This window comes from Orycteropus afer, unplaced genomic scaffold (assembly GCF_000298275.1).
Source record: "Orycteropus afer afer isolate SDZICR_OR568_19922 unplaced genomic scaffold, OryAfe1.0 scaffold00007, whole genome shotgun sequence".
NCBI classification, from domain to species: domain Eukaryota; kingdom Metazoa; phylum Chordata; class Mammalia; order Tubulidentata; family Orycteropodidae; genus Orycteropus; species Orycteropus afer.
In genome coordinates, this window is record NW_006921594.1 from 15357533 (window position 1) to 15382180 (window position 24648).

Genomic DNA, 24648 nt, shown 5'->3' on the forward strand with positions numbered 1-24648 from the left:
AGAAAAAAATAACCTAGCCATCTTACCTTCCAGAAATAATCACTATAAACATTTTGGCATCTTTTTCTGGCCTTTTTCTTTGTGTACAGAACTACCTTTCTAAGACAAACAATAGAATACAAATAGGAAGCACATGGAGTCCAGACCAGTCTGCCTGGGTATGATACTTATCCTGTGACAAGTTATATAACTTTTCTATATCTCAGTAACCTTAACTAACTGTAAAATGAGCTCTACAAAAGGAGAAGTGAGGATTAAAAATATTAACATATGTAAAGCTCTTAGGAAAATCAATCTTAGAGAAAAAAGCTGTCAGGGTTTGAATATCTGTTCCTATGCTTTCAAAATCCACTCATTTTCTTAAAATTATTCTAGTGATTCTCTGATAAACACAATTCAGTTTTCACTGGCTGTATGCTAGGAGCATTGCCAGAACAGTATCTGGCCGAGAGTAAGTGCTATGTATTGTTCATAATGAATGAGACCTTTATTTTATGGAAAATCATGATAATTTGGTTCCCCTACTCTGTCAAACGAGATGTAGATTAAAATAACAGTAGAACACCATACGCAGAATCTTTTGCCAAAAGAGGCTTTTTTACAGAACGAGGATACAGATAGCAGCCCACATCTCAGACCAAGGAGATGCAGGAGCCCACATCAAACTAGGAAGTTAAATCACTTTCAGTACCACAGTAAGAGTCAAATGGATCACACCAGTAGATACTTGTGATTGACAAAGCAGCTTCTGAAAGCTGCATCTTTTCTTTTAACCTGAGTTTTTTCCCTTCGCATTGATCCAAGTTGCAAAAATATGTTGGAATTACTTCTTTTCCTTCCAAAGTGGGTAAAAATAAGGGCTCACTGTGAAAGTTTTGGCTTGCTTGCTGAAGCCACGAGGTACGTACAGTAAAGAGAGCATACAGTAGAGAACGTGGAGAGAACTGTGTTTAGATATAAGCTGTAACTCTACAGCAGGTAAGTTCCTTAACATCTGCCATTAAAGTGACTTGTCATGGTTTAACTGCCTGCCTACAAACTATACTGACTATATAAGACGACAGAAAGATGACATTCCAAAGGATTTTGTTACAGAAGTGTCTGAAAAGAATGTTTTTGATCCATTTCTCTCCCCAAATACCCTAAAGATGATTTCTTTGGCTTTTCTGCTCCAATCTGCTATACTCTATTGCAGTTGGTGGGGGAAAGGGAGCTTCATAAGGCTGTTCTATATTCACGAACCGTAAAGCTCGGGTTGGTTTAACTCTGAATACTCGTTCATAACCAGTTCATTAAAGCTGACAGCAGTTTCTCAAAGACGTTTATTAATGAGTTGATCTAAAGCTACCCTCCTTTATATATTTTAACATTCTTATTACACTTAGGCACATTTAATTCTTGTAATCAACATATCCAGTGGAATTTATTTTAAAAAAATACAAATAAAAAGGATAATACATCTAAAACCAGTTGTTATCAGAGAAGTATAAAATTTTCTATATAACACAGGCAAAATTATTTAAGGGATGATGACCTGTAATACTCAAAGGATATCCTGACATACTGAATATTGTAACTTCACAGTAATGTAAACATTTATGTATATATGCAGCTGATTTCAGTCTTGCCAAAAATAGCAAGTCTCATTTTCAGTTTAAAAATGCACAAGTATAAAAATTATGTCTGCTATCAGTCTGTTGGTGTAGTGCCTAAGGCATTTGACTGCTAACCAGAAGGTTGGTGGTTCAAACCTACCAGCTACTCTGTGGAAGGGAGACAAGGCAATCTACTTCCGAAAAGATTTACTGCCTCAGAAACCCTATGGGTCGCTACGAGTCAGAATCAACTCGACAGCAGTGAGTTTGTTTTTCTTTTTTTTTTTTTAATCAGTCTGTTCATTACAAGATGTTATAAATTGAATTTTTAAAACAATAATGCAATATAAGACACTGGTGTTGGAAAGCAAAGTTCTTACTACATTCACTGAGAATCATACCTTCTTTGTTTTGGGGTACTTTGTAGGACATTTATTAAGTGCTGGAACTTCAGTTTCAGTAATTATTTCTGTTAGTGCAGTTTCTGTTTCAGGTTCTACCGCCAGTACAGCATTTTCAATGTCGTTTTGTTGTGAAGCAACTTCTATATCAGGAGAAGATGGCTGGATATCTGAACACATGCTGACAGTTCTGTGTCTCCGACGCTGTTGTCCAATGTGGGTCCGACTTCGAGAAAAACTTTTTCTCTGTTTAGTTCTGTTTACTTTGGCAGGGGTTGGCCTGCTAGCAGTTTCTTCTTTTGCTTGTTCCTAATTCAACATAAAAGAGAATAGACATTTAGATGCTATGTTTATGTATCAGAAACGGAAATCTAAAACAATCTATTTCAGAAACTACTTCTCCAAAATATCTTTAATAAATTCTAGCATATACTAAGTTCTCATATATATACTTAAACTTTATTTTAAAAGGAAACTTTTTAAGTATATAATCTTACATCTTGGTTTTAAGTCTCATGTTGTTGTTACATGCTGTCGAGTTGGACCTGATTCATAACAACCCGTCCTTGGGTTTCCGAGGCAGTATCGCTACGGAAGTAGATTGCCCCATCTTCCATACAAGGAGTGGCTGGTGGGTTTGAACCACCAGCCTTCTGGTTAGCAGTCAAGTGCCTTAGGCACTATGCTAACCAGAGCTCCATTAAATTCTCATAGGATTTGAAAAATGCTGTTATTAAAAGGCTAGTATGTGACATTATTAAGCATTCCTGACAGATATAATTAAATCCTGTGTTGAGATTTTACCGAAGATGCTCATGTGAAACTACAACTAGACCTGAATAGTAATACCTGAATAACTTCAGCATCACTGACAGCCTGGGCATCTTTACATTCAGTTTTAACTTCAGTTTTGGCTGTGCTGATTCTTTCCAAAGCCTGTTCTCGTCTCTTCTCTCTTTTTTCAAGTCTGGCAAAAGCTTGCAGAATTGCTTCCATTTTCCTTTCTTCTCTTGTCTGGGAAATTTAAATTTTAAGTGATAATAAATTTTGCTGTGAAGTGAAAATCTAAATGTTCATGATAAATTTTAAAAATTACTTTAACATTGTTGACAACAATACTTCTATTATTGGTAGATAAGAAAAAAAAGTGATAATAAGTGAATAATCCAAAACATCATTTCAATAAGCCCTGCCATTACAGACAGATTTCATGAAAGGAGCACTTGAATGACTGAGTGTTAATGATGAGTAAAACAAAAGCCTCAAAAACTGCCTTGCTTTACCAAACTGAAAAGCTTTTTTTCCTTAATACAGAAAGCAACCTTTTGAAAAGATTCAAAGTTATTAAGGTAATATGTTGAAAAGCTAAAATTCATACACACTGAAGGACTGAATAAATTACTAAAGTGTAGCAGCATACAGTAGGGTTCAAATCATGACTCTTCTCATTTATTCTCTCTCTGACTCTAGGCAAATTAACTTTTCTGAGGCTACAAAATGTGGGTAATAATACTTACACTTCACTGGATTGTTACTGAGTTCAAATAGAAATATTTGAAGTTTTCAAACAGTACTTGGAAAATATGGTAGGCATTCCGTAAGTGTTAATTATTATTTCTATTTTAGCCCATTTGCCCTCCATTATAATTCTTATAAGGCATTCCTCTACCTTCTGCTCTTCCTGTCTTACACTGACAGTTCAAGGCAGGGACTGAGGAACAGCAAGGGTTCCTTTGAGCATCAGTTCTCCTTGGTTGGAGAACATTAAAAGCAAGACCCAGAGCCTTGACCAGTGGGCCTGGCAAATGCTTCAGCTCTCAACCAGAAACAGGAAGCACGTCCATCAACTGTCCAGTTCTCCAAATGAAAAGAACCAGGTCCTGAGGCTCAGATCCATTTGTCTTTCCTCCTTTATTGTCATCGATGTGGGGAAGAAAGAAAGAAAGATCAGAAACTCAAGGTCTGGCTGCTATGGTTTTGTCAACATTGGAGCTTTAGTTCCAGTAATTATCAGCAGAGATTCAAGCATCAAGAACCTACACTCTCACAACTACTTCTTACTCTTTCCTGTATTTTTTCTTTGTAATACTCAGGGAACACCACAGTATGCCAACAAAACTCCTCTAAGAATACTTCTAAGTGTCTAATTTGTTACAGCACATTCCCATACTGCATATGTGTTATTCTTTAAAAAATGTTATCCTCACCCAGGGAACTAATGTCCAAACAGGTAAGATGACTTGTTCATGAATACACATCTGCATCTTAGCTCTCCTAGTCTGGGATGGTTAATCGGACACTACCTTAGCTACCTACCATCAGCAAAAGATGGTCTTCCATGTTTAATGCAAACTGGAAGTTAAGGTGAATTCTTTCTTTAGACAATTCTGTGTCTCAAAACACTCAAGTGTTTTGAATTTCCTAACTACTCTCTTCACCCCTTTTTGTCTTATGATTATCTATTAAAACCCTGTTTTCTGTAGATGTTAAAAAAAAAAAAAAGGTTTCAGAGGAGAAACTCTACTTCATAGGGTTTTTAATGGCTGATTTTTTGGAAGTAGATCGATACCAGGCCTTTTTTCAGAGGTGCCTTGAGGTGAAATTGAATCACCAACCTTTTAGTTAGTAGCTGAGTGCTTAACTGTATTACCCAGGGCCTCCTGTTTCTGTGTATTAGGACTTTACTAAAAAAGATAATTTTTATAATTGCTTCACCTGGTGAACCAGGTTGGGGGTAATTACCTCTCTTCAGAAAAAAATATGTAAATGTGGAAAAAAGTATATTGTTTGGAAAAAGAAACTTCTCTAAAAGGAGCAGGCATCATTTTATATATAAAAGAAAAAAATTACCCATAAGCCAGGCATCTAGGAAGATACTTATATCCAGAGTTTTATAAGAAAAATATGAATTTATGTGAAAAGACATTTCTTTGACATTTGCTTTGCATGGTGAGAGTGCGGGTCAGAATAAAATTCTATGATGTAAAGACCCAGAATCACTCAAGTAAAAATTGAATTCCCTTGTAAACAATACAATTATTGGTAGTCAAAGCAAAATTTTTTAGAGCTTGTCAGGATCTTTAAAAATAATCTCATTCTATTCAAATAAAGAAACCAAAGTCCATGTATACTATATGACTCACTCAAAAGCAGAGCAGTAATTACCCAAATTTCCTTATACCCAATTTACTCTTCTAGTAACAACCACACACATACGACATAAAGCAGTTACTACAGTTGCTAACTAAAAATAAAGGTGAAAGCACCAAACAGGTTTCCTGAGAGTTTTAACCTAGCTTCGTCCTAAAGAACACACACACTATATATGGGCATGTAAACATGACTGATTTTCAATATTTAAAACAAAAAAAAACTTAAGTGCATTCACCTACTTTAAATTCCTTAACGTTCATGTCATGCAGCTTTATATTCAGCACTGCATGTAATTCATTCTTTGACACATACTAAATATACAGTATCTAGTGATTGAAAATTTACCACCCATTTTATAGCGGTGGCACAGTGCCTAAGGCAATCTACTTCCCGTAAAGATTTACTGCCTTAGAAACCCAATGGGGGTCGCTATGAGTTGGAATCTCCTCGACGGCAATGGGATTTGGTTTTGGATTTTTGGTTTATAGTTCTAACTAGAAAATAAGTTGTAAATATAGCTTAAAGGAGTTGTAGTAGACTATACATGATGAGACTTAGAATCCTTTTAACCCTAGCAGATTTTCCATAGAGCCGAACACATGCTAAGGAGTTCTGGGGGCATGGTGGATAAGGCATTTGGCTGCTAACCAGAAGATCAGCAGTTCAAACCCACCAGTTGCTCCATGGGAGGAAGATGAGGCAGTCTACTTCTGTGAGGATTTATAGCCTTGGAAACCCAATTAGGATCACTAAGTTGGAATCAACTTGATGGCAGTGAGTTTGGTGTTCTTTTTTTTGTGTTTTTTTTTTTTAAATAACATGACAGATCACAGTTCTCACATAAGGCTACTATGATGGCCTGCATATTCTATAACCATAATTCCAATAATTCTGTCCAGGACTTAAAGCCATTTTATTATCTGTGAGCTGGACAACAGATAGAACCTGATACACAATTAGAATCAGATATGGTTGCCTTTCAGGAACACTGCATTAGCTTTTTGCTCAAGTGTTGGGGGAAATCTATCTTACAGATTACTTTTATGATGTATCTTAGTTTATGGCTTTACAACAGCAAATACACTGTATTTCCTATAAGCGCAAAAGAAAAAGTCTGCTTAGTAATAGCCCTTTATAGGATTTTATCACTAAAGGGATGAGTACTTTGAGAATTTTTAGTCCCAACTATGTCCTTTAAAGTGGAAACTGGAACAAAAATACAACTTGAAACCTTTTAACTGTATACTTGGAAGAAATTAGAGATCTTGCTTAAGCCTCCTGTTCAACAGATCCAGAAAACATAAGGTCTATATAGTTCAGGGGTTACATAATAAAGAACAAGAATTGATGTTTCCAGTTACGTTCAATGTGATTTATAAGCTCTATTTATACTACAGTACAATATTTGTAGTATGCTTACACAACATTGGAAATGAAAAAATATTGTTATAATTCATTCCCAGTTAGGGAGACGTAGCTGGTAACTTAAAACTGAGTATAAAAAAAGTTTATTAATTTATGGATGCCGTAGTAACTTTAAAGGAAAATTTGCTAGCGGGTCTGAGAATTGAGAAGAAAACAGAAAATTAATGAGAGCATCTATCTAGGGAATCCTGAATTTTGTACCCTGAAGTAGCTTTTCTTAAAAGGGAAAAAAGGTGCCTAAAATATTAAAGGGAAGGGAAATGCCAGAGCCCACTTGCCAAATTAACCTACCCTATAGTCTTGAAATAGAGAAACGTAAAGAAAAGTTTCGTATTAATTAATTAGAAATTAATTAATGAATCTTTTCAGAATGGGCAGGATTATTTGTTATCTACAGCCTAAGTGGTCTTCCTAGTTTCTCTCCATCACATGATTGATTTTATCTTCACAGTACTGTTTACTGTTTGATGTTCATTATTCCCTGTACCTTGTCCTCTACGACAACTTCTCCAGGGCAAGGACCATGCCATCTTTGCTTACTGTGTTATCAATACCCAGTGCCTCAAATGGTGCTTACCATACAGAAAACAGTTGATTTTTTTTGTTAAATAAGAATTGAACATGTATAAAACATGTATACTGCTATTTGAAGTCTTGTAAAGTGAAAGCATTTAACACAAGATTTTGGAAATCTTTATTATAAGGCAGCTAAAGCTGATTATCCAAATTTTATTTGAGCAGAATACCTATAAAAACAAGTGAGCTCCCTTTTGCTATTCAATACCATAAAGTTGTTAATTATTCATCTTTAAAAATGTAATGCTTAAACACTGATGAGCAAACACCAGACCTTAGAAAATTAGATTATTATCATCAACATAAACATAATTTCTCAAGAGGTTTTAAATATACCAGGTACCCTGGAAATCTCAAAGGTGGTGATATGGTAGAGTGCTCACTAAACTCAAGAGGCCACAGTAGTCTGTTTTCATAAAGTGTCTCAGAGTTCTGTGGAATACTTTTTGATATGGATGATGAGCACTGAGAAAATCATGGCAGGAAGAGTCCATGTTCTGGAAGGCCCCCAGCGTACTACGTGGACAAACCAAGTGCCACCGTGTTGAGTCCAGCTCACAGCGACCCTACAGGACAGCGGAGAACTACAGCGTAGGGTTTCCCAGACCCCCAGGTCTTTTCTTACATGGAGCCACTAGTGGGTTCTAACCATCAACCTTTCAATTAGTAGCCAAGCACTTTAACCACTGTGCCACTAGGGCTCCTTACTTGTTCATTTATTTAAGACTTAAGGGCATAAGTATCTAGCGCAGCCTCAAATAGTTGGCATGGATATTTAGGTGGCTCATTTACTGCTACCTGTATAAAAATGAGGCATTTTTCCCGTCTAGGAACTGGCACTACAACAATAATAAAACTGCAAGTTATTGCCTTCATGTAACTTCTATTCTCATGAGGTTTTATATATGTGTGTGTGTATACACACACACAGTACAGACTATGTTAGCTGCTTGAGAAGTCCAGGAATCTCATATCTAGGTAACTACTACTTAACGCCCTTCTTGTTTCTCAAGTTTCTATCCTTCTAAATGCAAAGACCTACTGAAAAACCTCCGTCAACTCTAGTTAAGCAATGCGAATATGGAACAGGACATCAAATATTACCAAGACTATTTGCAGGGCGCTTACACTAATTAGGAGATTATAGAAAACTATTTTGAAAACATTTTAAAAGTACAATTTTTCTTTTATGCCGTTATAAATGGAGGAAGGAAGCCAGCCTCATTATTATAATCTTTCAAGATATACTTTTTAAATGATCACTTGTTAATTCAATAAACTAAGTGCTCTTCACAATACTTAACCTTTCCACACACACACACTATCCCACTGGCTGGGCTACAACACCTGATCCCACCTCAACTACCATGTACTTGAGGGTAATTGGTGCCCTAGTTTAGAATTAAGTGAGTATATAGAATCTACTGTATATATAAATGCTTAACTGAGTTTGTAATTTTCTCCCACACTAAATTCAAACCTACTGCCAAAGAAATACCTCTTAGTAGCTAAAGTGGAAATGTACAGTAGCCATCCACCCATTCAGTCCCATACAATTTAGCCAAAAGTTGGTTTCTATAAGCAAGTAAGAACTTCCGGGGGTGGTGGTGGAGTACAAAAACCATAGGAAGAAGGGAATGTTAATAAATCCATAAGGCTAAAGAGAAGGGAAAAAAATGACATTTTCTTTTAGGAAATCATCAACACTCTGGTCTGTGACCTTATCCCTCTATACCACAACACCCCACACACACACCTCAGCTATGTTGTTGTTGTTATGTGGCATTGAATCGGACCCCTCGGGTTTCCGAGGCAGTATCACTACGGAAGTAGATTGCCCCATCTTCCTTCCGAGGAGTGGCTGGTGGGTTTGATTATAGCTGAGGTGGGATCTCTGGTAGCATTGTGGCTAAGGCACTTGACTGCTAACCAGAGCTCCCACCTCAGCTATAATCCTAGCCAAAGATTAATTACATTTTTCTTACCTCTAGCCTATTCCCCCTGGATAAATAATTTCATGTAATTAACTACCAGTTTGTTTCTATATTCAGGTAAAACCCTACTCATAAGGAAGTATCATAAATACTACAGTCTCTGCTCTGATCCTCCCAGCAAGTGGTCCAGCACATTTATATCTCCTTTGCCACTTCTAAGAGCCCTGGTAGCAGTGATTAAGTGCTTGGCTGCTAACCAAAAGGCTGGCAGTTTGAACCCACTAGCTGCTCTACAGGAGAGATGTGGCAGGCAGTCTGCTTCCATGAAGATCACAGCCTTGGAAAACCTAAGAGCAGTTCTACTTGATGGCTTTTTTTTTTTTTTTTTTTTAAGCATTTTATTGTAATTTGAGTTAAAGTTTATTCATCTTTATAATGATGAGTAAATTCATCTCCCATTCAACGATTTATACACGTTTTGTGACATTAGCTGCAATTCCCTCAATGTAATAGCACTCTTCTCACTTCCCTGGGTTCCACATTTTCATTTGCCTATCTTTCCTGCATTCTAAAGTTTTGGGAAATCCTGCCTTTTTGGTTTCATGTGGTTGCTTGTTCTAAGAAGCACATTCCTCACTGGTGTTAGTGGTTTTTGAAAAGTTTAGCCTATTCCCTCTGTCGCAGTTTGGCTGAAAGGTGATCTCTGGGATTGTGTTCAGTTTCAGCTTTGAAAGGAGTCTAAGGGCCATAGTTTCAGTGGTTCCACCAGTCTATCAGACCACCTAGTATTGTTTTAGTTACCACCTTGCTACAACATAATTGTTTTTGTAAATGTCCCTGAAGGCAGAGACACTGTCTTCCATTCTCAAGAAGCAGCAAAGTCAGCAACCAAAATACATAAATTCACTGGTATTATTTTTCAGAGACATTGAATAAGATGCTAAATATAAAGCTTTGTGTGAAATTACCATTTGTATAGGTGAAATAGTCAATTCCATATGGTTCAAGCTATACTACAAAAAGATGGGTTGAAGTACATTTAAGTTTACAGATTACATGATGTATTTTTCACATGTTCTTGAAAATGAATTACGGGAATTTAAGATGAGGGTTATGACTGACTGCTTTTTATCACAATCTGGTAAATATACATGATGCATAACTACCATTTTTACTTTTTCCAGTTTTAGTTGTCCTGTTTGTTTGTTTGTTTGTTTCCACTTTCTGATTTGACCCTATCTTTCCAATTACTGATTTTTAACCAACAAAAAGACTAGAAAAATAAAGAATGATTCATATTTAAACTTTTCAAAACCAAGTATTTTGGCCCTCAAATACTATCTTGGGGGGGCCTGATTGCTTAATTAGGATGCATCTTTGTTGTTCTGCTTATTTAGTGTATCTAAAAACTCATTAATTCATACATCAGAAATGTACCACTGTAGCGACTTTGAAAGGTTACTGGTCAAGGAGCCAAAGGAAGATTTTTTAATTTTTATTTCATATCCTTTCACAAAAACAAATTATAAATATACTTTTCAAGCTTTCCACATTAGTCCCATAAAAACATCTATCTAGCTTTACAGCCACATTAGTGGCAGATGGTAGAATCAACATGCTAAGATGGATATAAAACTGACGTGCTCTACATTAATATAGTATATTTATAAGCAAAATCAACAGGCCCAAAAATGAATTCCCAAGTAACTCATTCCATTTTTTTTTCAAGTTCTACCATGTTCACATCAAAAGTGTGTCTATTTTCTTTTTGGAACTGGGAATGAAAATACTAAGTTCCACTAAGTTAATCAGCAGTGACAGGAAGATAAATGGTAAAAGTAGCTTCTTATTCAATCAACTTTTAAATAGAAAGCAATTTATATATATTGTAGGCATAAAACAAACCTCTGGGTTTGTGGTGGTCTTTTTCTTCATTTCATACCTTTTTTTCAAGTGGCTCTTAATTAGCCTTTAAAGCCCGTTGTAAAAGTTCCTCCTACCAGACTGCCTCATTCACTAACCAATGATACTCTTGTTTTCCCAAAAGTTTCTACAAGCTTAGTACAAACACAAGACTGTGACAGCTGTGCAAGGAACATGACCATACTACTGAAAATTTATAGTTGAGAAAGGGCCATCAGAATTTGATAGGTCATTCACATGTAATTGTAATTCAATCCTCAGAAAGGTTCAAGATAATTCTGTAGGTCCAAGAACTCTGTTCTCTTTTATAACCAACCTCCTCTTGTATTTTCTCCTTGATTTGCTTGTCTCCTGTATCTAACTACCCTCGTTCAACAGAGCACTGTTCTGAAATCCCAAACCGGTAAAACAGGTCTGCACTGTTTTTATGATTGTGAATAGCAACAATGAATCACTATTAAAAGGATGACCACAGAGGTGATAAAATAATCACATTAATTAGTCCTACAATGAAGATCATACCCCTAGTATGTGATACTTGGGATTTCATGAAATATACCATGAGAGCCACTAAAACATGAAACAAGGGAGAATGGGGAATGGTGAAACTTAAACTAAGATCATTCATTTGTGAACTCTCTCAAATCTTGGGGCAAGGTATAATTTCTTAACTATACTACTTTCTTAACATTATATCAAACACTAAATTACCATCCATTTGTGAGAAAATATCTTGTCCTAGTTATTATGTCAATATCTGCAAATAAATAGTACAAGGAATATGAATCCCAAACTTTATTTCAATAAAAACCTTATTATATGATGGCAATATGAAAATACAGAAATAAGTATCTACCATACAGTGGGGTTTTGTTTGTTTTTTACATAAGCCATTTATTTGGTGCCATTACTATAAGATTTAAAGTTTGGTTCTTCAGCTAATGAAAGACATTTCCAACAGTAATGTAGCATTAAAATTTATTAATAGTTTTTAGTTTCAAAACTTTAAAAAGTTACTTAAATGTCACATTCTTAAATGTCTAACACAAAGTAAAAATGCAAAAGATTAGTGGAAGTTACTTGAGCGGTAATGATACGGGCAATTAGAATGCTCAGTGGCACGTAAGGATTCAAATTTACTGATTTCAAACAGAGCAGTAAAAGTACACCCAATGGAAGCAACAATTACTATGGGGAGAGCAGCTGTCTCCAAGCCCAAGCAACAGCATTAAGCAGCTACTGACTCCCCAACTTACCATCTTCCTTTTCCTTTCTGCGATCTGTTCTTCTGATTCCATTTCTACTTCATTGCTAATAGGAGTTTTTTCTTCTATATCATCAATGAAATCTGGCTCCTGAAAAACAGAAATGACTGCTTTATAGAAAACGTTATTTCATTAATAAACTAAATGTCTTTCAACCACTACTCTATAAACAAACAACTAATTTAACATATGGTAATTACTAGCCTACCTAATTCTTACTTTAAAACTGGTCTCCTAATTCAAGAAACACTTCAAAATCAAGCAAATATTTTTGCTTTTTAAAGTTCTAGTCAATAGAGTTCTATCAGGGAAGAGTCCATAAAGTCATACAAGGTGGCATGGCCCTGTGTTTATATTCTTCCCAAAATATAAACATCATTTCACAAAACCCAATGCCTATAAATACCAAGTCCTCAACAGATATATGTTCAATTTAAAACTGAAAGGAAATTATTCTTAAAGATAGTGTACTAGAAATCTAAAAATGAATAGAACCTCACTTTTTTTTCCCCACAATGGTAATGATCCCTCCTAACTTCTATTTATTTGGATGGTGTTTGGTCCTCTAATGCTACTGTAACAGATACAATACAAGTGGATGGTTTTAACAAACAGGGATTTGTACTCTTACAGTTAAGGAGGCTAGAAGTCTGATTTCAAAGTGCCAGCTTCAGGGGTTGGGTGAAGGCCCCTGGACCTTGGCTTCAGCTCTGCCTCCTATTCCAGGCCTAGTAGAGCTGGAGGCTTTTTCTGACTCATGCAGCTGCTAGCTGCTGAGGCTGATGAACCCAAGATCAACAATTAAAATGGCACAGTCCCAAGACTGGCAGGCCACTGAGGACTTGTGCCAAGAAGCTCGAGAACCTTTCCCAAAGTATCTCCTTATATACTGGAAGCTGGCCACATCCTGAAGGCAACTAATTAGCTGCTCACAGCAGATTCAGTCTCATCATGGGAAATGACTGCATCCAGCTGCCTAACCGCTCAAAACCAAGCCCAGACAAGTTGACACACAACGTTAACAACCATGGAGGGCATGTAACAAAACACTATATGTCCTTACTGATTTTCCTCTCAACAATCTTACTTGCTATTTTCTGGCACCCTTATAAAATTGGTATAATTACTTGAGTCCCACATTTTTACAGAAAGAAAATTTTATGGCTTAAGATTTTAAATCCCATTTATTAAGAACATAAAGAAGTGGCCATCTTGAAGATTTTAAAAAATCACTCTTTGTATTTGGTAAGGATTTAATGCCTAAGTTATTTCTTAATAATTTAAAAATATTACACAAATTCTAGCAGAAGTTGTATTTTTCACCTACAAGTACTTCATAAAATAGCACATGGATTTAAAAACATTTTAAACAAGCAATTTTACATAAAACAAAAGGTTTAAAAATGACAAATTATATTCCCTTGTTAACTTGATTTCTGCCATCAAGAATCCCTAGAGCATGTATCAATACCTGATTATTTGATACCGATAGCCTCAGTGGAGAAAGCTTTCTCTGTTTAGTTTCTGGGCTCCTCATTTTGTTGGTTGTTCCTTCACAATCCAAAGTAATATTCTGATTTTGTGTATCTCTCTCTTTTGAAATATCCTTGTCTTTTTTTCCTTTTTTCCTTCTGGTCTCATAACCACTATTGATGTTTTCCGTGGATTCGGAACTACGTTTTAGAACTGGGCACTCTGGATTTTCTTTGAGGCATGCACAATCCACCTTGTACTTACTAGAAAGATAATGAGTTAAATATTCAAGATATAAAACAAAGCTGTAAAATCTTCTAATCCATTTTAAGCTCCACTTCCACAAAATTATATACCATTACTAATTATAAGCAATCCTCATTTTTTTCTACTTTTGCATTCCTGATTACTACCATAAATGAAATTTAATTTTCTCATAAAAACAGTATTATTACTGGAAGCTACTTTCTGACCAGAGATTGGGCCTTCAATCACAGAAGGGAAAACAATAAATTAAAACCTTTAAAAGTTTTAGATAAAATGATATTGGGGCTTGCACAAAATAACATTAAGGTAAACAGCATAATTATCTCAGTGGTCCCAGAGTATGATGAAGTATATGTTTGGAATATGAAAAACTACTGACCTTAAATTTGACCTAAATAAAAAACGTTAGGTATAATAAATAGCAAACCTCAACTAGTTTGTCTTATAATTTGAATAACCTTATTTCTTTAAAAAGCTACCTTGAAAAGTTTTAAGTTACATTTCCTTTTCACCTTAAGTGTTCCCTCTTTTAAATGGAACCTTGAAAAATAATTGTACTCTCTTGTTTTAACAGGAATGATAAGCATTACTCCCATTTCACCGATGAGATAAAAGTTCAGAAAAGGTCAATATGTTGTCCAAAGTCACAGTAAGTGGTGTATGAATGGAATTCAGATAAAGGTCTACTGATGCCAAAGCCCAGACACTTTTCATATCTCAATTCTCTGCCTTCTGTCTGCCTTTTATCTCTAGGATATAAACTAAATAAATGCCCAAATCCAAGTTAACAACAGAAGTCTCGAACTCTGGATGTTTTAAGTAGTTTGTTTACCATAAAAACAATTTACCTTTCTAATTTTCTAATACTCATTCACTTTCAACACTGCTAGGAAGGTCTAAGTCAAACTGCTTAATTCTGTGAACCAGGCAGAATCCAAACACTTACAATTCTCCTCCCACATTGACAGAAACAAGCTTAAAACTGTAAGAATTTTCCTTAATTTTAGGACAACAAACTTCAAATAATGATAACAGCTTGTGTTTATTAAGCATTTACTTTGTGCCAGGAACTGTCTTAAACACTTTATATGTGTTAACCCTTTGGTGATTTGTAGAACATCTAGTGCCCACCTACATTTTCCATCTCTGGGGTTTTAATGGAAAGCTGCTATCCATTTTTACTATGCACTACCACTTGGTGGGGAATGAATGTGCATGAATCTGAACAAACACGCCTCATACCATCCACACCAGCACCACAGACCCCTCAGGACATATGTGTGTCCCACTCACTGTTATCAAAATTCTTATTATCTAAAAAAATTTTTTCAATCTCGTTCAAAATGCCTTCTCTTGCTGAAAACACATAGTTTTCACAAAATAATTCAAAGCAGAAATTTCAGTCTTGAAGGGAGTAAACTGACTGAATCTTCAAAACATCCCTGTTAGATACATATTATTATTATTTTCATATTATGTTAGAGGGAAAGACACAAAAGTGAATAAACTGGTCCAAGTTTATAAAGCTAGTAAGTGATAAGGCTAGAAATGGTAACTAGACAGATATTTTGCTTCTATTCTTAACCACTATGGGATAAACAGTCTCAAATCAATGAGCAAAGGAAGAAATGGCTAAAAAAGAATAGTTTATGAGTGATAAATCTGACTCCAAAAATCAGGTAGAGGTACAAACTGGAAAAGGATTTCATTTAGAGAAAAATATGGAACATTAAAAACTTACACATTTAAAAAAGGATACCATACAAAGTTTATGAAATAAAATATACAAAAGGAGAAACTAATATATATTCTAGATATGAAGAACTCCTAAAGAAATTCAGTAAGAAAAGGACTGCCCAGCAGAAAAAGGACCAGTGACATGATTAGAGAATTCTAAAGAGAAGAAATCCAAATGATTAATATATAAAAAGATCCTCGGATTCATAAATAGTAAAGAAAATGGTCATTTAAAATATAAAAAGATACTATTTCACACAAATTAGCATCCATTTTAAAGTCTTACAGTAAAGAAACAGAGCAAGGAACTACATTGCTGTGGGAAAGTAAACTGGTACGAGCTGCTTTGGAGAGTAATTCATCAATGTAGTAAAAACTGAGGCTGTGTACCTTCTAGGAAACTAAATGGAGAGAACATGTACATAATAGTTATGTTCAAAAAGCCACAGGAGCACTTCTTGTTATCTAAAAGTTCATCAATAATGGAGTGGACAGATAAATATCATCAGCAGGGAAAATAAAAGAACCAGAGCTACAAATAATGATATGACTGTCACAGAAGTAATGAATGAACAAAACTGAATGCAAAGAAAATTTGGTACAATTTCTTGTTTTGAAGGGTAAAAACAAAATTAACTCATTCATAATGATTAACCAAATTAATTGTATGAATAAAATTGTATCCCCTAAAATACAAGAATATAAAGAAGAAACAAAATTCTCACATAAACTAGATCAGTGTTATATGGCTGAATTTAAGATTATTAATTACTATGAACATTTGGCTGGCAGTTCAAACCTACCAACCACTCCTGGAAAGGAAGGTTAGGCAATCTACTTATGTAGTGATACCGCCTGGGAAACCCAAGGAGGGTCACTATGAGTCTGGTTGACTGGAAGGCACAAAACAACATGAACATTTACAACACAATAATAATTAGGGGAAGTTTCGGGGGAAAAAAATGATGTAAAGGAAGATACAAAAATACTGATTTTCAAGTACTTTTTTAACTTTCTCATGATGTTGTTAGGTGCCATTGAGTCAATTCTGACTTGGAGAGGCCCCATGTGACAGACTAGAACTGCCACCAAGGGTTTTCTAGGCTGCAGTATTTATGAGAGCAGATGCCCAGGTCTGTCTCCTGCAGAGCTGCTAGTGGGTTCAAACTGATGACTGGGTTAGCAGCCCAGCATTTAACCACTGTGCCCCCAGGGCTCCTAACTTTCTCAGAATATACAAAAATAAAAAGCTAAAACACCAATGACAAAAGGTAATATACCAAAAGCAAGTGGTCAACACAGTAACACTAAGGAAAAGGAAGACACAAAGAGGTGCACAAGAGGTACAAACAACAAAGATAAACACTTTTATATACACAATACTGGATTATTAGTAATAACAATCCATCTATGGGTGGACATACAGGCAAATAGGCTGAATGATCAGGTATCTAGGCAAAAAGAATATATATCCATAACCATATACAACTTTGACAGATGATATTTCTACATGTATGTTCTATATGAATGTTCATATATATATAAAAGCTAACAGTACAAATTTATGTTAACTTCAACCACCCTGAGGAAGCAAGCTGTTGGGCCCACAGGCTTGGGATCATGGTCAGAAGGGACAGCAAACTCAAGTGGCATAACATACTACACAACAACATTGTTCTACATCCTACTTTGGTCAGTAACTAGGGTCTTAAAGGCTTGCAAACAGCCATCTAAGATGCAATAATTGGTCTCTCCTCATCTGGAGCAAAGAATGAAGAAAACCAAAGATGCATGGAAAAAATTAGTCCAAGAGACTAGTAGACTATGTGAACCTCAGCCTACATGACCCTGTGACAAGAACTAGATGGTGACTGGTTTTTCACTGTCAATCACTCAAAAACAGATCAGCCTAGGAGCTCCTAGAGAAAGTGGGAGAAAAATGTGGAACAAAACTCAAAATCATAGACCAGACTTACTGGTCTGATTGGGACTGGTGAAACCCTCGAGACTATGGCCCCTAGTTACCCTTTGGGCCTGGAATTTAACTCACTCCCATGGCTTCCAGACAAACAACAGACAGGCATGTTAAGGTGAACATTTACACCAGGTAGGTATAATCCTTAGATCAATCAACCATGGGAGATCAAAAGGGCAGTATTTGCACAGGGAGATAGCTCAGGGTGCAAGAATGCATAGGAAGGAAGGACACAGGAAAAGGAAACCACAGGAAGGAAGTGAGAAGAGAGCAGTTATATTGTGGGGATTGTAGTCAATGTCATGAAACAAAATGTGTATGAACTGTTGTATAGAAAATGAATTTGCTCTGTAAATTTTCACCCAAATCACAATTTAAAAAAGTAATGACAATGTCTATAGTATCAAAAGGACAGTAAGAAACTATTTTAAGGCAATAGATACCATATTTATAGACCTGAACTTACCAATTCCCATAGTCAAAATCAAAGGCAATAGTAATTTCAGTTCCCTTTGGAATATTTTGTATAGAATAGATATAAAGATGTATGGTTCCATCTTCAATTTCATGCCTCACCTGTTAAAAGAATAATTTTATATTTCTGTAAATAATTTTCTACCTTAGAAACATCTCATCCTTCAATTTTGAAAATTATTCAAAATATTTTAAAAATATAACTTGAAAAATACGCCATTAATTATGAGACTTGTAACTACAAATTAGTCGTTATCAACTGGGAAGGAGAGAAATCAGTTTTTGAAACTGAATGTTCCTATCAATTGCCAATCCCTAACTCATACAGCCTACCACGTCATTTAAAAAAAAAATAAAATATTTCATCATTTCTAAGATTCATTTTTGCCATATATTAGCATCTCTGAAATCATAAGTCTTAAAAGTTACCACATCTTAGTTTTGATGAAATGTAGTTACAGTACAGCAAACACCTGAGTACTTATCTATTATATTATGGCACACACTGTTCTAAGGTGGTGTACAGGTATTAACTCCTCCAGTTCTCATACACCTTTCTATAGATAAGACTGAGAAACAAATAGGTTAAGTAATTTCCCTAAGGTTACAAAGCTACTAAGTCAGAAAAGACATAGAAATATAGTTAAGTCTGGCTCCAAATTCTATAATCTTACTTAATTGCAACATTATGTTATTATATAATTAAGAATGCTTATTTTGGGAGGTAGAAAAATAAAAAAATGTAATTTATACACCACATTAAAAACTATTTTATAACAATTTTAGTGGCATATATAAAATCTATTTTAGCTTTCAGCTTTATCATCCAACTTGATCAAATCATAGTATACACATAACCCCTGGTAGTCCAGACATAGAGATTCAAGGATATACAGAAAGAAGTCTTAATATTTTCTCTTACAATGAACACCACAATTTCTTTAATGTAACTTTTAAGACCTCACAGTTAGTATCACCTAACTTTTCATAACAGAAAGATGCTGGATGATATAGAATGTGATCAGTTAAAGTGTTTTAGGCTCCTAGGTTTTATACTTAATGCTCAGCTCTCCACTTTGGCCCCAAGAAAGATTTCAATAAGCTTACCTCTGCATTGGGTGAACAAGAACGCCTGATGAACCGAGCTTCATTTCCAAAAGTCCTTGCATCAACACACATCTCTAGCCCATGAAACTTAGAATAGAATAAAACAAAAGGATATGGTCTACAAAAAAAGAAATGGATTATAAACTATTAACATTTTAAAGTAACAAATCTATTATTCTACACAAAGGTAACTTAGGCACAGAGTAACTTCAAAAAGGCTCACAATTAGTAGGGGTAAAGCCAGAATTTGAATAAAAGCAGTCTGACTCCAAAACCCACTCTTAGCCACTATACTAATAACATTTTTACCTGACCCTGTAACCTTAATCAAAGATAATTAACTAAAAGTGGGAATTCAAATTTACAAAGAAACAGAAAAAGCACTGACTACTACCTTTATAGAATGATTCATAATTGTTGTTGTTGTTATGTGCAGTCAAGTCAGACTCGACTCAGCGACCCCTCCTTGGGTTTCCGAGGCAGTATCACTACAGAAGTAGATTGCCCCACCTTCCTTCCGAGGAGGTGCTGGTGGGTTTGAACCACCAGCCCTCTGGTTAGCAGTCCAGTGCCTTAGGCACTACGCTACCAGATGCCTTTGAAGTCCATATTTACTGGTGCATTTAAAAGTGTTGGATTTCTACACATTTCAGATCAAATATTGTACACAATAAAAGGGAATTTTTATATATCTTTCATAACTCACGTTAAAATATCAAGTTATAAACAAGAAATGTTTTTAATAATTGGAGGACAAAGACTGGGAATGTATCCTTTAGAGCCAGAAGTATACTGCTAGACCTTAGAGAAGCAATGACTTTCAGGATCATGTTTTTGTTGTTGTTGTGTGCCGTCAAGTCAGACCCAACTCATGGCGACCCCTCCCTGGGTTTCTGGGCCAGTATTCTGGTTAGCAGTCGAGTGACTTAAGCACTACATTACCAGAGCTCCTTTCAGGATCACATTGCCCACAAAAACCCCAAAGCATAGAAGAGGCCTCCAATTCCATTCCAATACCAAGAAAGTAGCAGTTGAAAGTGGTGCCAATAATGTAGGACCAAATCTAAAACTGTCTAATAAAGAAGAAGGAATTTTGCCTGCAGTCACTCACTACAGTCTTTTTGGATTCTAGCAATTATGTCATAAGGCATTAATACAGGTCCTGGATAGACAAGGTTTCTTGTAATCTTAGTTAATCAGAGTTCCTGATTAACATTCACCTGTACAGTGGAGGATGGGGCAATCTACTTTCCTAGTGATACTGCCTTGGAAACCCAAGGAGGGGTCGCTATGAGTCGGGTCCAACTCCATGGCACATAACAACAACAATACAATGCTTTGAGTCAAAATCAACTTGATGGAAAAGAGTTTGGTTTTGGTTTTTATAGTAGTATCAGGTCCCTAGGTGGCACAAATGGTTTATGCTCAGCTAACCAGAAGGCTGGCAGTTCAAACCCACCAGCCACTCCTCAGAATGAAGACTGGGCAATCTACTTCTGTAGAGATACTGCCTTAGAAACCCAAGAAGTGGTCACTGTGAGTCAGAATCAACTCAACAGCAGTGACTAACCTAAAGGTAGTACTAACCCATTTAGAGGAGCTCTGGTAGCACAGGGCCTAAGGCACTTGACTGCTAACTGGAAGGTTGGTGGTTCAAACCCTCCAGCCACTCCTCAGAAGGAAGGCTGGGCAATCTATTTCTGTAGTGATACTGCCCCAGAAACCCAAGGAGGGGTCGCTATGAGTCAGGTTTGACTCAACAGCACATAACAACAACAGAAACCCATTTAGAGGTGCCGGGAAATAAAGGCTTGGAGATCTGCTTCCATAAAGACTATAGCCAAGAAAACGCTATGGAGGACAAGTCTACTCTGTAATAACATGGGGTGCACCACAAGTTAGAAGTGACTCAAAAAAAAAAAAGAGTTTGGTTTTTTTTTTTTTTACACTGCTACTGGTTTTATTGGAAGTCGATTGATTTAAGATATCCAGCAAAACATGATGAGCAAGAAAGTGAGAATATCACCTCTGCCATTTTCTCTAGTCATTTTTATGTTTTATTTTGTTATAGTTCACAAGTTATCATCAGTCACAGTTCAACCACACTACAGTTTTAAATACAGAAATGATCACTTAGGGAAAAATATAATCCCAACCATTTTGTAAAATAGTCAAAAATTCAATACTTAAGAAACCTAACTACAGAAAAAATTGAAGACTATACCTCTTAAAGAAATATCCATTTGCTTCAAACTGTTCTCTCAGCATAAACTTCCCTCTATATTCAATAATAAGTGCATCAGGAGGCAAATCCTTTGCAGACTTAAGAATTTTCTTATTCTTTTGTATATGGCTCTAAAACCAAAGCAAATATTGAAATGATTTACACTTGGCTGCTTTCAGACTAGCTACTTAAGATATAGAAAGTTTTGTTTTTAACTTTTTGACAAACTTTAGTTACCTCTACTGGAGGTTTGAAGAGTAAATTATTGGTATTCAAATCTGATTTATTCATTTCTTTTTTGTCATTTCCACTGCCTAATCTGAGAGCTATTCTTTGTGCCTCCCTCTGAACACCCTCACTATACTGGTTATTATTTGCCTCTTCATATCGATCCATCCATGCTTTGATTTTTGTCTCCCATCCAAAATTTGAACCATCAGATGAAGGATCAATCTCTGGAGCTGAACCCTAAAATAATAACAAGCAACACATTAATATATCAACATGAAGTATTTATACACAACTAACATTGGGCAATCTAGTTCCACAGAGATACTGCCTTGGAAACCCAAGGAGGGGTCGCTATGCGTCAGATGCGACTTGACAGCAATGAGTTTGGTTTTTGGTTTAAACATAAAAGACCATCTGTAAAAATAACATAATATAAATTAGAAATAAAATCTGGCTTTCTATTTTGGTCCTAGTGGAAAAAAGTCCTTTAAATCAGCAATGTACCACATTTTTATACTACATAACAGACAAACATGAGTTAGAAAATGGAAAGAATTCAGAATAGCAGAAATTAAAGCTTCAAACATCACTATTTTAGCCAAGAGGAAGATTCATTGAAACTGCAAATACCCAAAACTTTGGTGTCAATGCCCAATAATGACTAAAAAAGAGAAAACCTATGAATTTACTTCAGAGACTGCCAACAAACCAAGAACTGTTATGTACTCATAGTTCTACTGAACTAGAATAAATCTTCAATTATTATGTGATCTACACATGCTTCATATTAAGAACATATCTCCTGACTTCATACTGTAATTTTAACATGTTTTATAACAAACAAAACCTTGATATTTTAATTTAGTATAATCAATTATACACATGATAAATTTGACATTAGATCAAAATGAGTCACAGGATGTGAAATGACCTAAAATGATCCACAGCCTAAATTCATGGTCTACAATGAGGGCAAGGACCTTCTAGCTTAAAGTACTTCCTCCTCTCCTCTGTCCAAAAAACTAAACTTGTTGTCATTGAGTCGATTACAACTCACTAATGACTGCTGTCATCAAGTCAATTCCGACTCATATTGACCTTCATTGTGTTTCCAAGGCTGTAAATGTTTACGGAAGCAGATTGCCACATCTTCCTCCTAAGGAACAGCTGGTGGGTTTTAACAGCCGACCTTCTGGTTAGCAGCCAAATGCCTTACCCACTATGCCACCAGAGCTCCTTAAAGTTTGCAAGATAAGAATGTTAAATGTCAAGTGATAAGATGTTACCACCTCTTTTTAATATGTTGCAAAATAAAAAGAACCCTTTTCTGATTGGAAAGCAATTAACTGAGTGGCTTAATTACCAAACACTTCTAAATGTATTAAAATCTGGACTACTACAATTATATTAATTCATATTTGCAATCTTAGGATGAAAACCAACTACTGCAGATGACAAGAAGATAAATTGGCTTATGGTTAGCTTCATTCAAAATTATACAATATGATATGTACAATTTCAACTTAGTTATCAATGCTATTTATCATTTTCTTTATACAATACTGAAAACCTTGATGAGAAAACAGATTAATTCCACAATATGTACAACCTAACTTAACTAAAATTGAAAAGACACAGATTTCATAACACCCTTATACATCCTTTTAGATAGGCATATGCAAATATATAGGAGCTCTGGTAGCATAGTGCCTAAGGCACTTGACTACTAACCAGAAGGCTGGTGGTTCAAACCCACCAGCCACTCTTTGGAAGGAAGGTTGGGCAATCTACTTCTGTAGTGATACTGCCTCAGCAACCCAAGGAGGGTTTGCTATGAGTCGAGGTCGACTTGACTCAACTGCACACAACAACAACATGCAAATATATACAGTAACACGACCCCAAAATTTACCATCAATCTACTCTCCGTATGACCAACCAATCTCTACTGAAAAAGTGTCATTCTTTTCTGCAATGAAATATAAACTACAGTAAGCTGCTCAAATATTCGGTGGGGTAGGCTTATTTTACCAATTAATATTTTATGTAATACCTATTCTACGTGGTAGTGAACATTTGACAAAGAAGAGATTTTTATGAAATATGAGACACTAGTTCATATTTTAGGAGCTCTGGTAGCATAGTGGCTAAAGCACTTGACTGCTAACCAGAAGGCTGGCGGTTCAAACCCACCAGCCACTCCTCGGAAGGCAGGTTGGGCAATCCTACTTCCGTAGTAATACTGCCTCGGAAACCCAAGGAGGGGTCGCTATGAGTCGGGGCCGACTCGACGGCACATAACAACAACAACCACCAGTTCATATTTAAGGAGCTCTGGTGGCATAGTGAATGAGGCATTTGGGAGATAAGGCCAGCAGTTCAAATCCACCAGTTGCTCCGTGGGAGGAAGGTGAGGCAATCTACTTCCGTAAGGTTTTACAGTCTTGGAAACCCAATGAGGCTCGCTTTGAGTCTGAATCAACTCAATGGCAGTGGGTTGGGTTACTTCATATTTAGGCCTTCCTCTACTTTGTTAAAGAAATCAATTCAGTTGTGTCTCTATCTCAGCAATTTTAGCATCTATAATGAGGATGCATTCTGAAAAACAAGACACAAAAGACTAATACACCTTATGCTTCTAAGGTGGCTCTATAGTGATTTTATAGTATATTATGACAACTTACTTGACTAAATCACTAGAATCCCAAGTATGTAAAAGAATAAATTTTCAAATTCTAAATGTGATTTTGCATTCATATCTCTAATATAATTAATACACAGTGGTACTGGAGACAAGGAATGTAGTGATAACTGCAATATAGATGATCCAAAATTTTAATGTTAGAAAATGCTTATATACCTCCTCTTTTGCTTAAAGTCATTAGTTT

General features: G+C 35.8%; 1 protein-coding gene across 1 annotated transcript in view; it reads right to left on the reverse strand.

The window, feature by feature from the left end:
* Window positions 1–24648, reverse strand: part of KMT2E (lysine methyltransferase 2E (inactive)) — a 67965-nt gene that overhangs the window by 8319 nt on the left and 34998 nt on the right. Inside the window, exons 8-15 of the mRNA XM_007944517.2 lie at window positions 21767–21997; window positions 21530–21660; window positions 19306–19423; window positions 18191–18300; window positions 13744–14008; window positions 12264–12362; window positions 2846–3010; window positions 1997–2305 (exon numbers count right to left, since the gene is read on the reverse strand). Of these exons, the coding sequence (XP_007942708.1) occupies window positions 1997–2305; window positions 2846–3010; window positions 12264–12362; window positions 13744–14008; window positions 18191–18300; window positions 19306–19423; window positions 21530–21660; window positions 21767–21997 (1428 nt within the window). The remainder of the gene's footprint in view (window positions 1–1996; window positions 2306–2845; window positions 3011–12263; window positions 12363–13743; window positions 14009–18190; window positions 18301–19305; window positions 19424–21529; window positions 21661–21766; window positions 21998–24648) is intronic.